This window comes from Podarcis muralis, chromosome 13 (assembly GCF_964188315.1).
Source record: "Podarcis muralis chromosome 13, rPodMur119.hap1.1, whole genome shotgun sequence".
Taxonomy (NCBI): Eukaryota; Metazoa; Chordata; class Lepidosauria; order Squamata; family Lacertidae; genus Podarcis; species Podarcis muralis.
The window spans coordinates 8,603,745-8,619,829 of record NC_135667.1 but is presented as its reverse complement, the minus strand read 5'-3'; the positions used below and the strand labels follow the sequence as shown (position 1 = coordinate 8,619,829).

General features: G+C 42.2%; 1 protein-coding gene across 1 annotated transcript; it reads right to left on the bottom strand.

Annotated features, from left to right (window-relative positions):
• Nucleotides 1–4,096: 4,096 nt before the first annotated feature.
• On the bottom strand, nt 4,097–12,188 carry LOC114583571 (vomeronasal type-2 receptor 26-like). Its single transcript, XM_077917839.1, has 6 exons — nt 12,028–12,188; nt 10,306–10,597; nt 8,172–9,038; nt 7,588–7,815; nt 6,243–6,369; nt 4,097–4,995 (listed from the first exon to the last, which is right to left on the bottom strand). The coding sequence occupies exons 1-6, from the start codon at nt 12,186–12,188 to the stop codon at nt 4,097–4,099; spliced, it is 2,574 nt and encodes an 857-aa protein (XP_077773965.1).
• Nucleotides 12,189–16,085: the final 3,897 nt, after the last annotated feature.

The following is a 16,085-nucleotide window of genomic DNA, read 5'->3' as shown; positions in this document are numbered from 1 at the left end:
CAAATTGCTCTCTAACATGGAACATCACCACAAGAGAATAATCATGGAAGCCATCGAGATAGAGAAACACCCTCACAACATGAACAAGCGTGACGACACATCCCGCTTGCCAGACATCTGGAAATTAGCCCTCCCCACAAAAACTGACACCAGATCCAGAGGCACACAGAACGCCATCACCAATCAACCACACCAGACCCAAACCCAGACCCTCTCCACAGATAAATTACAGACACCATCCAGTAGCCAAACCATGATGGCACCTCCGGATGCTGCACCCCCCTGCAATCCCTACACAGATCTGGCTGGCACAGGCCACAAAACCACAGCTCGCCCCTATACACGAAGCCAAGCCAGAGCACAACTACAGCCATCTTCTCAGAAAAACTCTTCACAAAGTTCAAGAGGTCAAGACACAAAGGCTTTAGCAACTAATCCACACCTAATGACCCACCTAAGTGGTACTCAGGATATCACTCAAGAAATCACTCAAGATATCCCTCAAGCAACTAAGGAACAAAAGAAGAAAAGGCACACTAGCCTGGGAACTTCCTCTCGGCCCAGAACATTGGAGGCTATACACCACACCCCTCAACAGTATTTATAGGAACTCAAACACTGAGATCCTGCTCTGTTCCAGTAACAAGAAGCCGAAAGCACCAGCCTGAAGATGACGAGTGAGACCTCGTCGAAACGTCGCCTAGACACCCCAACTTTTACACGGGAAGACACCCGAGGACACCAAAACCTGCATATATATATATATATATATATATATATATATATATATATATGAAAGATGGAGGGCACAAGGAGAAGGGGGAGACAGAGGACCAGATGGCTGGATAGTGTTTTCGAGGTTACCAGCATGAGTTTGACCAAACTGCGGGAGGTAGTGGAGGACAGAGGTGCCTGGCGTGCTCTGGTCCATGGGGTCACGAAGAGTCGGACACGACTAAATGACTAAACAACAACAATAGCAAATATATATATATATATATATATATATATATATATATATATATATATATATATATATACTGGACACATTCTGTTTCAAATTGAAATTATTTTATTTGTGATTAATACATCAAAGTGAATAAAAATCATACTGTTCAGAGAAAATCCATTACTGAACAGGTCATTTCTGTTTTGCATGATACTTTCACATACTGGCTGTTCTTTGGCTTTTCACCTTAGCTGATCACGAAAAATAAATAAAACAAATCTGTTTATCCTTTATTTGGTGACAACTTCATTTTTAACTGAAGAAATATGCTCCGGATCGTGAAAGCTACCATCTTATACCCCATTATCTGAAAGTTGCATTGAATTCAGTGGGGCTTGTTTCTCACCACACAGCTGGGTTAGAGTCAGGAAAGCTCCTTGCACATCCAAACCACAGATTTGAGGTGTGCAGTCCACAGTAGCTAAGGACAGTCATTAGGCCTGTGGGGCATCTGAGAGAAGGGGGAATCAAGTGGGAATGGATTTACCTTCTCACTGGAAGAGACCGCTAGTTGTAAAATTTGTCTCAGATTTTTTTCTTGGTTTTCCAGCTCAATACCTGCCTCTCTTGCTGCCGAATGCCTCAGCCTGACAACCTCAGGTCTCCCTGTGGCATCCAACCTGAAGTGCTGGCAATCCCTGTCTGCAGCAATACAACCCATCCAATCTCTGGATCCCTCCAAATAGATCTGGATCCCACTTACAGTACTTACGTTAAAGCCCAGGGAGTTTCACCACAATGTTATTCCTCCCATGGAGCTTTATTTTCAGATCAGGAGCCACATAAAAAAAGTTTAATTGAAAGACAAATGCCCTCACAAATGTCAGCCACATCTCACCTAACCTAAGAAGTAATTTCAACTCAGCACACATCGAAACTTTAAATCACTTTAGATACCTGTAAGAGGTAGTAAAATATAATGCTCTTTCAAAAGGCAAGGAAACTTTGGAGATTTTGCAGGATAGTGCATGGTAGAGCTCTAATTTTATTTTTTTGAATTTCTGTGCAATGTAATCTTAATTTTCATTTTCACCCTTCTCTTCCCCACTCCTAATATATATACTGCAGAGAAATTGCAAATACACTGCTTTTATTTTATTAAACATTCTTTGTGAGCTGATAGGCTTTTATTATTGTTATTAAAACAACTTTTTAATAACACCATTCAGCCAAAATGTGGTTGCAGCTTGAAAATGTTGGTGATAAGATATTCCTTCCCCTTAAGATTCCTGTCTGAAAGACATGAGAAAAAGAGAAAGGCAGTCTAGAGGAGGAATGGAAGTTTCTTACTATGAAACATCAAACAGGTTCTGTGATGGGTGTTCCTTGAATAAAACTTCATAGAAAATGTAATAGCTCTGAGACACAATCCCACCAATGATGAGGTCACCTGGCTGGTACCACTCATGTGGAACAGAAAAAGGATTATTCCTGGGGCACCAGACAGAGGTATTAGAAACAGGAATTATTAGAAACAGCAACATCAAGAGCAGCAGCATCCTGCCAGCCAAGCTTATGATATACATTTAATCAATTACATTTCTGTAGCAGTAACAGAGATTATATTCTCATAAATTGCGACCTGCCTGACTCTCCATAGCATATGAGCTTATTTTTTAAATACTTTCTGGCTTCCTTGTTGATTGTTTTCTACCTACCTCATGAAACCATCTGGGGGCTTTACCTGGTGAAGAGATTGCAGTCATTTGAGTAATTGTAGTATAGGAGTATTAATCACTTGTTCAGAGTTTGGAGTCTGAGTGACACTTTTGCTATTTTTTACGCCCAGTTCTGCTCCACATGGGGTGGGGCACAGAAGAACTTTTCCTTGGTGAACTAACAACAACAGGAAACTCAAGAGCAAAGGCACTAGTTTCCGAATACAAAGCAAAAGTGTTATATATTTAGATTAAAGCCACTTCTCAACTCCATTTTTAAACTATGATTTAAAACCAGGCAACTTGTCTCATTGCATGAATTATATGCAGGTATTGTTGTACTGGAAGCTGGTGTAAATGTAAATAAGGCTGGGATAAAGCACACCGGATCCAAATGCCATTCTGGAGCAGAGCTACTGCTCCTTGAGACACCCAAAGCCTTGCAAAGGGAAGCCAAACCCTTCAAATAGAGTTTGGCTTATGTCACCCTTTCTGCTGTCAAACACAGACACATGCTTAACCCAATAGCAGTACAGTAACAACTTATTGTTTTGAAGCATGTTTCCAGTTTTTAATCCATCACAATCTCTTCAAGCCACCCTCTTCCTACTTGGTGCACACTCCCAGTCCCAGTTCTGTATCCAAAAGCTTAACCACTTCAGACTTATGGGTAAGTCCGAGAGGCTGGACGTAAGGCATCAGAATCTAATTGTGATTGCTTATCTCTCTTCGTAAAGGCACTTTTGCACCACTTTTTCTGATGATAGGGTCAGGGACTGGATAAAGTTGAATCATGTTCAGACTCACTTACAAATGTGGCTTGAGTTCCACTTTGAGAATAATGGGGTGGCATTCTGGAGGTAAGACCTCTTGCTTGAAGCTGAATGACAGGTTATGCCAGGCACTGCGAGTTGCACATGGCTGTGGCTTTTAGATAATAATTGAAGACCAATGGTGTGCAGAAAAAAATAATGGCCTGATGATTGGCGTGATAGGAGTGTAACCAGGAATTGTCTTGTGCTGTATATGTGATAAACGGGAGCCACAACAGTGTGAAGGTGTCCTCACTTGCTTGTCCCTATGCTAGTTTAAGTTTGTTCGTTAACTTTTCTAATAGTGCATTTTGTATATGATGCTGGAGCGAGGTGTTCTTCCATTATTGACCTTGGGAGAGCACATTCCTCCAGCAAACTAACAACTGAGAGCTCCCTTTCAGATCATTCTTCTTCTTCTGAAGCATTATCAGTACCCACCCCACACTTGATGGCACATATGATGTGACAGAGCACATTACTATAGGTGTTGTGTGTTTTTTTTATAAAAAAAATCTAAACTAAATCCCCCTTCCCAACAAAACAGTGGCATGCTGGAGACATTTATAATAAATATATCTTATAATAAATCAGTAAGATGAAAACAAAGGTATTGCTCAGGTCTTTCTCATTATGTGATCCCTATTGTTCAGCTCAGGCCTCAGGAAAATCATGTAACATTTAGGAGAAAAGATGCAGCCCAACAATCCAGCACTTGAAGACAAGATGGAGAAGATCTCCACCACCACGATGGATTTTCCTTTGGTGCTCAAATATGTTGGAAGAAAGGACATCCAAACACTGCAGAACAGCAACATGCTGAAGGTAATGAACTTGGCTTCATTAAAGCTGTCTGGCAATTTGCGAGCTGCAAATGCCACAATGAAGCTGGCAAGGGCCAGGAGGCCCATGTAGCCCAGGACACAGTAAAACATGGTCACCGAGCCTTCATTGCACTGCACAATGGTTTCTTCTGCTACTGAGTCCATGTCTAGTTGGGGGAATGGGGGAGAAGTCATCAACCACACAGTACAAATACTAGCTTGAGTAAGAGAGCAGGAAAGGACAATAACTTGGGCCAGCAGCTTTCCCACCCACTTCCTCATGCTAGACCCTGGCTTAGTGGCCATGAAAGCTACAACTACAGTGACAGTCTTTGCCAACACACATGAAACAGCCAATGAGAAGACGATGCCAAACATTGGTTGGCGAAGAAGGCAGGTCACTTTCCCAGGGTGTCCGATGAACAGAAATGATGAGAGGAAGCAGAGTAGGAGGGCAATGAGGAGAGCGTAGGTGAGATCCCTGTTGTTAGCTTTGACAATGGGAGTGTCATTGTATTTAATAAAAGTTCCTATCACCAAAGTTGTGATCAGGGAAAAAGAAAGAGCAAAGGAAGCCAAGCTGATCCCTAAGGGTTCCTCATAAGAAAGAAAGCTTATTCTTTTTTGGATGCACCCATTTTTCTTCTGGTTTGGATACTGATTTGCTGGGCATCTGATGCAGTCATCCATATCTGAAAAACATATGGTCATATAGCATTATGTGAATTACTCTTTGAGTTATCTGCTGAATTTATCCTGTTTGAGTTTAAACAATATTAAGCTGCTTTGCCATGCATCCTGCCCATGGGGGGCTTCCTCTTACACCACTGATACAGTTGTGGGGCAGAGAATTAGGCACAAGTTGGCGCTTTTTGTTGCTGTCAGGGGACAAGGCACATGACAGGGCACAGAATGAAAGCATGCCCCTAGTTGAGATGAGGCTGCCCTTTCTTAAACTCAGCCCATGGTTGCTTTCATATTGTATCACAGTGTGGTATGCTGGCCTGACAGCCACAGACAGAAAGTCTCTACAGAGGGTGGTGAATACAGCACATGATATCATGGGCTGTCCCTTGAGCCTGCTAGATGACATCGCAAGGGATCATTGCCTTAGGAGAGTGAGAAAAATTCTTAGGGATGACTCACACCCCGGTCATCACCTCTTTAATCTTCTACCCTCGGGCAGGAGATATAGAAGTATAATCAGCCGTAACAACAGGCTAAAAAATAGCTTCTATCCATGGGCTGTTAGGCTGTTGAGCAGAAAATAACATAGCAAAATTGACTTGCGAGGTGGTGTGTCATTCAATAAGAGACTGAGTGTTTGGGGGTGGGGAGGGAGGCTTGTTTAATTTCAATGTACACAGGTTGTACAATGACAATAAAGGTATATTATTATTATTATTATTATTATTATTATTGAGATCTGTGATACCTGTCCTGTGGCACACCATTCTCCAATGCTGGTCAACTCCTAAGGGTAATGGGTGCATCTCAACCACTGAGTGGAATTTGAATAGCAGGTGCTCACTGAAATGATAACCTTCTCTTCACCCTACTCCTTTCCCAAACCTGCTTACCTGAGGCATAATAAATGTCTGACCGAATTTCACCTAGCATAGTTGTCATACTAACATTCCAGTCATACTAACAAGTCACAAACTTGCAACCTGCAGATGATTGTACTTCTAGAGATGCATTTAACAATACATTTGAAATGAGTGGGGAGCACTTTCAAATCTATGTGCATTGTACTGCACCAGACTTATTGGTTTTTAAATGCTTTCTTCAGAGGTTGCTGGAAAACAGCAGAAAAATATGAACACACCACTCCAAGTCGGATAGTGCAGATACATGCAAAATGTAGTAATTAAATTATTTTAAATAGATCTGACACAATAACCTTTATTAATATTGAACAATGAAAAGTGTCCTTTACCATTCTGGTTTGACATCTTCCCTTCTGGACATAGCGTACAATCGTAGCAGCAAAATTTCTGCCCTTCCTTCCTGTTCTTCTGATTACCAGGCCGGCAGTAGTCATTACACACAGAAATGGGTGTCATCTGTCCATACACAGGAAATAATTTCATAAGGGAGGCTTCTTTCTTAAAAAATGTTCAGTCACTGCACTTCAAATAAGAAAGTAAACCTCTCACAACCACCCCCCTCCTCCCCCAAAAAAAGCCTTAGAAGCTGCTTCATATAAATCACAGCCATTGGCCCATCCTTTGTTAGTAAACCAGAAAAAGAGGCAAGAGAAAATACATGGACTAAGCTAGGGCTACTTTATTAGTTGTAAGTTTAAGAATTTATAAATAGCAAAGGGCAGGCATAGGCAAACTCTGCCCTCCAGATGTTTTGAGACTACAATTCCCATCATCCCTGACCACTGATCCTGTTAGCTAGGGATGGTGGGAGTTGTAGTCCCAAAACATCTGGAGGGCAGAGTTTGCTTTTGCCTGGCAAAGGGGAAAGCCCATGCATAAAGAAATCTTTAGATCTTCTATCAGGCTCCTAAACCTGCCATGATTAACCGAGGTCTTTCTGATTCACACAGCCTTTGAGACACACAACTCTAAGTTAGCAACGCACATTAATTTCAAAAGTCACCCATACCCTGCCACATGTTTCAGAGAGCGCAGTGACAAATCTCTAGAATCAGAATTCGCAAGGAGCTCAACATCTTTGCCAACCTCTTTCCTTTTCTGCACCCACCTGCCAAGTGACCGGAAAGCCAATTCAAGTAATGTGTAATTGCACCTATTTGGCACTGCTGGGTAGGTGTATGAAGCAGGTGGAAAAGGTCACTTAGCCCACCAGTCAATCACAAGAGAGAGAAATGGTGATTATCTGGCGAGTACCTTGGCCACCTTGGCCACCTTGGGACACGGGTGGCGCTGTGGGTTAAACCACAGAGCCTAGGACTTGCTGATCGAAAGGTCGGCGGTTCGAATCCCCCCGGCGGGGTGAGCTCCCGTTGCTCGGTCCCAGCTCCTGCCCACCTAGCAGTTCGAAAGCACCTCAAAGTGCGAGTAGATAAATAGGGACTGCTCTCCAGTGGGAAGGTAAACGGCATTTCCGTGTGCTGCGCTGGTGCTGGCTCGCCAGCTGCAGCTTAGTCACGCTGGCCACGTGACCCGGAAGCTGTCTTTGGACAAGCGCCGGCTCCCGGCCTCTTGAGCGAGATGAGCGCGCAACCCCAGAGTCGGTCACGACTGGACCTGTTGGTCAGGGGTACCTTTACCTTTACCTTGGATCAAAGGAATGCCCAGTTTCCATACCTGGTTAAAGGCTTTGTTCCATATAATCAGGTCCTCATGAATGGTGAATTCTTCTCTGTTGAGAGCGTTGGGATCCACCCATCCAATCTTCACTCGAAGGAAAGACTTGTTTGGGAAGGTGACCAAGTTCATGATGTCAAATCCACCTCCCATTTCTCTCTTATTAGTAAAGAACATTGTTTCTCCAGCTGAGTTGTTGAATGAAATTTCATTAAGAAAACGGTGTAACTAAATGAAAGGGTAAAGAGAGATGAAGGGGGAACTACATAACGGAGATATTGAACAAAATGTCATTATTTACAACAACTTTCTTTATCAGCATTATTTAGCTATAATTATGTAGCTTTACAGTACATAGACCAAGTGTGAAAAATCAGTTGTCTTGGCAGAGTTGATGCAAAAATTGTTATGCGCGTGCACACACACACACACACACACACACACACACACACACACCAAATATATGAAGGAAATATGAAAGCATAAAGCTTTGCTTGTATGTGGCAAAAAATACTACTACTTTTGGACTTAGTGTTTCAGTGAAAGAATCATATGTTTGTTGCTCTTTGTTTGCAAAGCATTACCTGCCAAGGCTGCACATCCTGAAGTTTTAATCTTTCAGTCCTCTCCATTATTCTCTGCTTGGATCTAGGTGAGTAAGTGTTATGCAAGGCATGAGCCACAGTGTAAACAGCATTGTAGATACTGTAGCTATGGCCAGATATCTCCATTTCAAACAGAGCCCCTGGAAGACTGTCCAAGCTCTCCTCTCCAGTACACAGTTCTTTGGGCTCCACTACCACATGGGGATTTGGAAATATACAGTCAAATACTTGCTCCCAGAAGTCCTTGAAAAAGCCATCTCCCTGGCTCCAGGAAGGCTTGATCCTCTGAAGAAATTCACTGAACTTTAGAAGATTTTGTGAATGAATTGTGAAGGATATGGCACCATGGAAGACCTGAAAATCCCAGAATCTAAAAAGCCCTATTGCTATGAAATCAGTATGTGCTGTCAAGATCCACACCCTTTTAAATGATGTGTCTATCTTATTTGTTGGATCTTGCATAAATAGAATGGCTCTAAGCCATATGATTGTGAGAGATTCTCCATAGACGATAAATGTAGTGACTTTATTATATGTGACCAGTACATACATATTTAAGGCTATGTCACGTGTTTCATCCAGGTTATCAAGATGGATTTGATGTGGGATTCTTTGTGTGAAGGCTGAGCAGATTCCATTTTGGGAAAGCAGAGGTTCCATGGTCTGCAAGAAATTTTGTCCACTGACATCGTCCATAGTAAATAGACCAACCCATGTCCATTCAAAATGCTTAAGTAATCTGATAATTCCTATGTATTGTTGGGCTTCATTTGGCACCATTCGGTAGAATGAAGGGATCCGACTTGTATCTCTTACCTCCTCAGTGTAAAATGAACCATATGCAAGCTGAAAGAAATTACAAGGATATTACAGAGCTACACTGGAAGCTTTCTTCCTGAACATGTGCCTCTTTCATTAAAACATCACCACCAACAAAAATGTTTAAGCAATTTGTAAATTCCATTAAAGTTCAATTCAACAACTTTTTCAATTAAACATTTCTACAGGTTGGGACGTGGGTGGCACTGTGGTCTAAACCACTCAGCCTAGGGCTTGCCGATCTGAAGGTTAGTGGTTTGAATCTCTGCAACAGGGTGAGCTCCCATTGCTTGGTCCCTGCTCCTGCCAACCTAGCAGTTCGAAAGCACATCAAAGTACAAGTAGATAAATAGGTACCACTGTGGCGGGAAGGTAAGCGGCGTTTCCGTGCACTGATCTGGTTTCGCCAGAAGCGGCTTAGCCATGCTGGCCACATGACCCGGAAAAACTGTTTGCGGACAAACGCCCACTCCCTCGGCCAGTAAAGTGAGATGAGCGCCGCAACCCCAGAGCCGTCAGTGACTGGACTTAATGCTCAGGGGTCCCTTTACCTTTACAGTTATGCAAATATATTTTACATTAAAAATCCAACAATTATATTACAGCCTTTCTGGGAAGTTGCCTTTGACTTTTGATGAAGAGCAAAACTGCAGCAATAGCAAAGCCATAACGGTCCCTGGAAAGGACACAACTGTTTAATATGCAATCTTAAAAGGAGTGGAACTACTATGGGATCTTCAGGTTGTCAGTGGAGGGGTAGAATCTCAGGTGCAGGTCACATTGTGCTCCTTTTTTGGAAATCTGTCTACTTTTGGTCTCCACCGTGCACTCAGATACCACCTTTGGCTCCTAGAAACTGTCAACCATACTCTAGGAAACAGTTTTGACCAGCTGGCTAAACCAGAGGAGGGCAGCCAATGGATCTCACACCCTTGGTGAGTTATGGGTTCCCCTGCATGTAGTGGATTGAGTGGATGTGACAAAGAGTGGGTCCAAAAGTCAAGAAGGCAGTTACTGCACATGCTGTAGTGGGAAATGAGGGGTTTGAGCACCTGGAAAGGTAGTCTATCTAGGAGAAGGAAAAACTCTGATCCTAAATCTCTGCTGCCTTGTGGGATATTTCAGGAGAAGAAAATCTTAAGCTGTAAACCATACACAAATCCAGAGTAGAGTCCCCAAGTCAGTTGGATGGTGCCTTGTACGCCTCCTTCTGGCAATGCCTGCAGCTAAGCTGGTGCCAAATCTATTTTCCTATGGACCACATCAGCGAAGCAAAAAGGGGGGGGAATCCTACCTGTGGAATCTTATAAAGGCCTATGATGTCTCTCATATGGAAGGAGGTATCATAGCTAATTCCCCCGATGATGGCTATGAGGTTTTTCTGGGTGTCACATTTATAGTTGGGGACAAATCTATGTGATTTGAAGAGTAGGTCAATAGTGCTTCGATAGGTCATCCTTGCATCATGATAGCTGTCATGGATGTGGAAGCCCAGCGTGATGTTGGGTAAGATCTTGGCGTTCTCATTAATCTCTTTCACAGCAAATGCCAAGGCAAGTATGTGCTGGTAGCATTTTGTCATCATACTGCAAATGGAGTTAATTAATTTATAGTATCAAAGGAAAATTCTATAATGAAGGAAATCAACATACCAAATATTATGCATTTCTCCCTGAATCTGCTTGGGATTTAAATGTTATTTGTTTATTCTTAATCAATGCTTTCAAGCTAAATAGCATGCAGATCAGGAAAATGTAGGATTCATCAGGACATTTGCATGCTGCATAGTATTTTGACACACCCACCAACTCTTAACTCTTCCTTGATCTTTTCATCTCAGTTGATTTAAGAATTGTGTGAATCTATCCCTCACATATTTCCCCTTAGGTAGGTGATCACTTTCCATACCTGGCATCTCCAGGAAGGTTTAGACCCTTGTGTAATCCTGACATTCAACACTGATGATGTTGAGCTATATGGACATCTGGGGGGACTGGGTGTAAGGCAGCATCTAATGTTCATTTTTATGGCTACCCTTAAAGTTTCTTAAAAGTTATGTCACAGTGGAATCAAGGAGATGAGTTATTCTAATGGCTTTAGAAGTCCCACTAATTTTAATGGGAACTCATTTGACTTAATTTCCAGGGAAGACCTATGCATTTCTATGCAGAGTATTGTCCTATAATGTTCAGTGGGTTTAACTCTCAGGTAAGTCTTCTGAGAATTGAATTCTTAACATTTTTTTTATTTACATTCTGCTTTATTCCCTATAAAGATACCAGAAAATTGCTTTGTTTTATGTTTAAGATGAAAGTTAGCCTATGCTTTTTTAAAAAACAAGAAACAGCAAACCAACAGGAAAGAAGAGAGGAAAGAGAGAGACACCTTTGGATTATTTCATATGTTGTAAAAAAGTTCTGCCAGTAAAGGTTTAAATAACATGTTCAAAGGTCTGGACAATTTATCATTTCCACAGTACAGTGGTGCCTCGCAAGACAAAATTAATTCATTCCGCGAGTTTTGTCGTCTTGCGATTTTTTTCGTCTTGCGAAGCACGGTGTCGGAAAAGTTGTGGAAAAGCTTCAAAAATCACCAAAGTCTTCAAAAACCTCAAAAAAGGCTACCACACCGTGTGCTATGAGTTGCTCCTCGAAGTCAAGTCGCAACTGTATTAACGGTGTTAAGAAAAAGGAAACAAACTTGCAAGATGTTTCCGTCTTGCGAAGCAAGCCCATAGGGAAAATCGTCTTGCGAAGCAGCTCAAAAAACAAAAAACCCTTTCGTCTTGCGAGTTTTCCGTCTTGCGAGGCATTCGTCTTGCGATGTACCACTGTAGTCAGTTTTTATGCTTCCAGACACTTCAAACTGTGCAATATTTAATATTTGCAACAAAACCTAGGGATCACAATATAGAATACATGAAGTAAATGAGAAAGAGGACACTCCCTTCTCTAAGGTTTCAATTATAAAAGGCAGGGCACATAGAGAAAGGATGCAGAGAGGGAAATACTCTTACTGTGGAACCTGGAACAGATTTTGTGAAGGGTGCTCTTTGAAGAAAACTTCGTAGAATACATAAATCAGCTGAGAAGCGATTCCACCAATGATGAGGCCACCTGGCTGATACCACTCATGTGGAACAGGAAAAGGATCACTCGGAGGGCAGCTCAAAGTCATTTCTTTGCACTCAACAGGGGACAACGGAAACATAAAAACCAAGAGCCACAACATCCTGCTTCACTAGAAATGCAGACCTGCCTGTCACTATCAGGTTCCTGGCTTGAGCTACCTACTAAGAGTGATACCTGTATTTCACAACACTTTTCTAGAAGATAGTTCTGTGAGCTGGTTTTGAGAATCAAAAATTACAAACAAATGTATTTCATAGTAGATAAAATTGTCAACAATCTGAATTCAAGGCTGGTCAATAAAATGGGGGTGGGAGTCAGAAATGAAACTGATGAAGAGTTTCCTGTCTCTTGCCCCTATTCACAGCTATCCATAGAACATGTCATAATTTATAAAAGAGTTGCTTTTTGACTTTGTTAGTGCCTACTAAAAACCTCTCTGGCTTTGATTATGTGAACTAATTATGGTGATTTGGATGATTGCAGGGAGAGATAATAACTTCTAACTTCTTTTCTCCCCTTCCTCAGAGAGCCACTTTTGGGTGTTTGTTACCTCTGCTCCTTTGTGGCACAACCAATCCAACCAATTGGCTTTCAGTTTTCCCATGTGAGTCAATGCCAATCAGAGTGAAGTTGTTTTCTTTGGGCTAGCAAAGCACCAAATCCTAATACAACACTTTTAGCCCAACCCAAGCAGTTAATATTTCTCTACACAATAAAAAAGGGTTGTCCAGAAGAGTCCAGTCATTCATATTTGAAAAAGATATGGTCATATTGTCGGCATCTGGGGGTCAAACGGCCAACTGGCTAGCCCCCAGCTGGATCGTCTCCTTCCAGACGTCATGCTGAGAAGATCCTTTGACCTCTGGTGCAACACAAATCAGTGACCCAAGTCTGCTGAGATGGGCACAGTTTATTTAGCAAAGCAAACTGCAATGAAAGAGGCTTGAGGCTTGTGGAGACATACTATAAACTACGGATTTATTAAACATAAATCAGGACAAGTAAACATGTCGTCTCTCTTTGCCGTCTCTTCCGAGAGAGAGAGAAAAGCAAAAGCAATACAACGCAGCGGAAGTTCCACTTACACCAGCAAACAGTGCTGGAATGTAAACAGACATGTGACATGTAACAATCCCACGTCTGTAACTAAAGGTAGAATGGAAATGTCCCAAGATGTATAGCATTATGTGAATTACTCTTTGAGCTGAGCTGTCCACTTCTTTGCCATCCCCCATTACATGGAGAATAGAGGGTGGAGGGTGAATCTGGAAATGTATCTGCAATGTTCAGCCTTTCCAGATGTTCCAGTTCCCTGAAGAGTCATGACATTCCCCACTAACATTTCTATAGGTGTGCAAATCAGTGGAAGCTGCAAACTCTACTACTGACATATGTTCTTTTTTATATACAGTGGTACCTCTGGTTACATACGCTTCAGGTTACATATGCTTCAGGTTACAGACTCCGCCAACCCAGAAATAGTACCTTGGATTAAGATCTGTGCTTCAGGATGAGCACTGAAATCACACAGCTGCGGCACAGCGGCAGCGGGAGGACCTATTAGCTAAAGTGGTGCTTCAGGTTAAGAACAGTTTCAGGTTAAGAACAGACCTCCAGATCGAATTAAGTACTTAATCCGAGGTACCACTATATAAATGTGCTTATCTGTTTAAGTAAAAGTATGAACTTCCTTGAAAAACAAAATTAGCAAGTGTACTGATCCAAGTTGATGAGGAGCCAACGTCACAAGCTTCCTGAACTTACATTAAAGTCCAGGGAGGTGCATCAAATTGTGATCAGGAGGCACAGAAGAAATATTTGATAAAAGAAAAACACTCTTTCCAATGTCAGCAATCTCACAACCCAGAGCTAAATTCAACTCTCTACCACCCCCAGTGAAACATCAAAGCAGCATGAAAATGAGGTAGTAAGATATAATACTGAATCACAGGAGAAGGAAGCTTGGAAAAATTGGAGGATAAGGTTTGGCACAGCATTGGTAGTATCCACCATGTTACTTAGATAAAAAAAATAAATTCATCTTCATTTCCACTTTTGTCCTCCCCAATTTCTCTAATGCAGAGGAATTGCAAATACAGTTTGTGCAAAGAAAACCATACATAAAAAGTTTGTTTCTGTACTCTTTTAGAAAACAGAAAGCATTTTTATTTTATTTTTAATAAAGAAGAAAAGCCATTTTTCCTGTCTACAAGCTTACTAGAAGATGACTCAGGAGGTGACCAAAACTGAGTCTCTCAGGTGTGGATAAACATGATTTATTGTCAATTATTTAAATCATTTCTTGTGAGCTGGCACAATATTTTTTTTAATTCAGGCCAAGCAGTATTATTATCAAAGTTCAAGGACATATTCCAGGCAGGCAAAAACCTCAGGATCTGAAGCAGAGCCAGTGAGGAATACAACCTGGGAAGACTTCTGAGGGCCTGGAAGAGACATTCGGAGGGCATAGAGCGCCTTTGACTGAAGTTCCCTTTCTCCCATTGTATTGAAACCATTTATCAGGCACCTACTAACACATTCATATAAGAAGTCCTTAATATATTGGGACCGGTTTACTTTAGGGATTGCTTTAACTCACACGTGCCGGTCCAATAACTTCCATGTAAAGAACTTAAGCTTCTTCCAGTGCCCTGCAGTGTCTGTTATGCATGTTTAAAGAGTTTAAAAATACATAAATAGATGTGGCAGCACCTTTGGAACTCTCACTTGTGGGGTGCCTCAGGGTTCTGTCCTCTCCCCCATGCTTTTCAGCATTTACATGCAGCCACTGGGAGAGATCATCAGGAGGTTTGGGCTGGGTGTTCATCAGTATGCGGATGATATCCAGCTCTACCTCACTTTTAAATCAGAACCAGTGAAGGCGGTGAAGGTCCTGTGTGAGTGTCTGGAGGCGGTTGGAGGATGGATGGCGGCTAACAGATTTAGATTGAATCCTGACAAGACAGAAGTACTGTTTTTGGGGGACAGGAGGCGGGCAGGTGTGGAGGATTCCCTGGTCCTGAATGGGGTAACTGTGCCCATGAAGGACCAGGTGCGCAGCCTGGGAGTCATTTTGGACTCACAGATGTCCATGGAGGCACAGGTCAAATCTGTATCCAGGGCAGCTGTCTACCAACTCCACCTGGTACACAAGCTGAGATCCTACCTGCCCGCTGACTGTCTCGCCAGAGTGGTGCATGCTCTGGTTATCTCCCGCTTGGACTACTGCAATGCGCTCTACGTGGGGCTACCTTTGAAGGTGACCCGGAAACTACAACTAATCCAGAATGCGGCAGCTAGACTGGTGACTGGGAGCGGCCGCCGAGACCATATAACACCGGTCTTGAAAGACCTACATTGGCTCCCAGTACGTTTCCGAGCACAATTCAAAGTATTGGTGCTGACCTTTAAAGCTCTAAATGGCCTCGGTGCAGTATATCTGAAGGAGCGTCTCCTCCCCCATCGTTCGGCCCGGACACTGAGATCCAGCTTCAAGGGCCTTCTGGCAGTTCCCTCACTGCGAGAGGCCAAGTTACAGGGAACCAGGCAGAGGGCCTTCTCGGTAGTGGTGCCCGCCCTGTGGAATGCCCTCCCATCAGATGTCAAAGCGATAAACAACTACCTGACATTCAGAAGACATCTGAAGGCAGCCCTTTTCAGGGACGATTTTAATATGTGACTTTTTAGTGTATTTTTCATCTTTGTTGGAAGCCGCCCAGATGGGTGGGGTACAAATAATAAATTATTATTATTATTATTATTATTATTATTATTATTATTATTATTATTATTATTACTATTACTATTAACTTTAGGTGTTCACAATACTTTAACTCTTTTAGATGCCTGCTGAAAACTTTTTTTCTTTTTGTGGGCCCATCCAAACAGTTGATTTGTTCTGTTCTGTTCCATATTAGTCAGCAAGGTATTTGAGGTTCAAGGA

Excerpts from the sequence above, each read along its gene's own strand:
- LOC114583571 (XM_077917839.1), bottom strand. The coding sequence starts at position 12,188 with ATGACTTTGAGCTGCCCTCCGAGTGATCCTTTTCCTGTTCCACATGAG. Across the intron at positions 10,598-12,027 it reads AATCTGTTCCAGGTTCCACA|TATGATGACAAAATGCTACC; the intron begins GTAAGAGTATTT and ends CTCCATTTGCAG. Across the intron at positions 6,370-7,587 it reads GGAACAAAGCCTTTAACCAG|ATGACACCCATTTCTGTGTG; the intron begins GTATGGAAACTG and ends GTGTATGGACAG.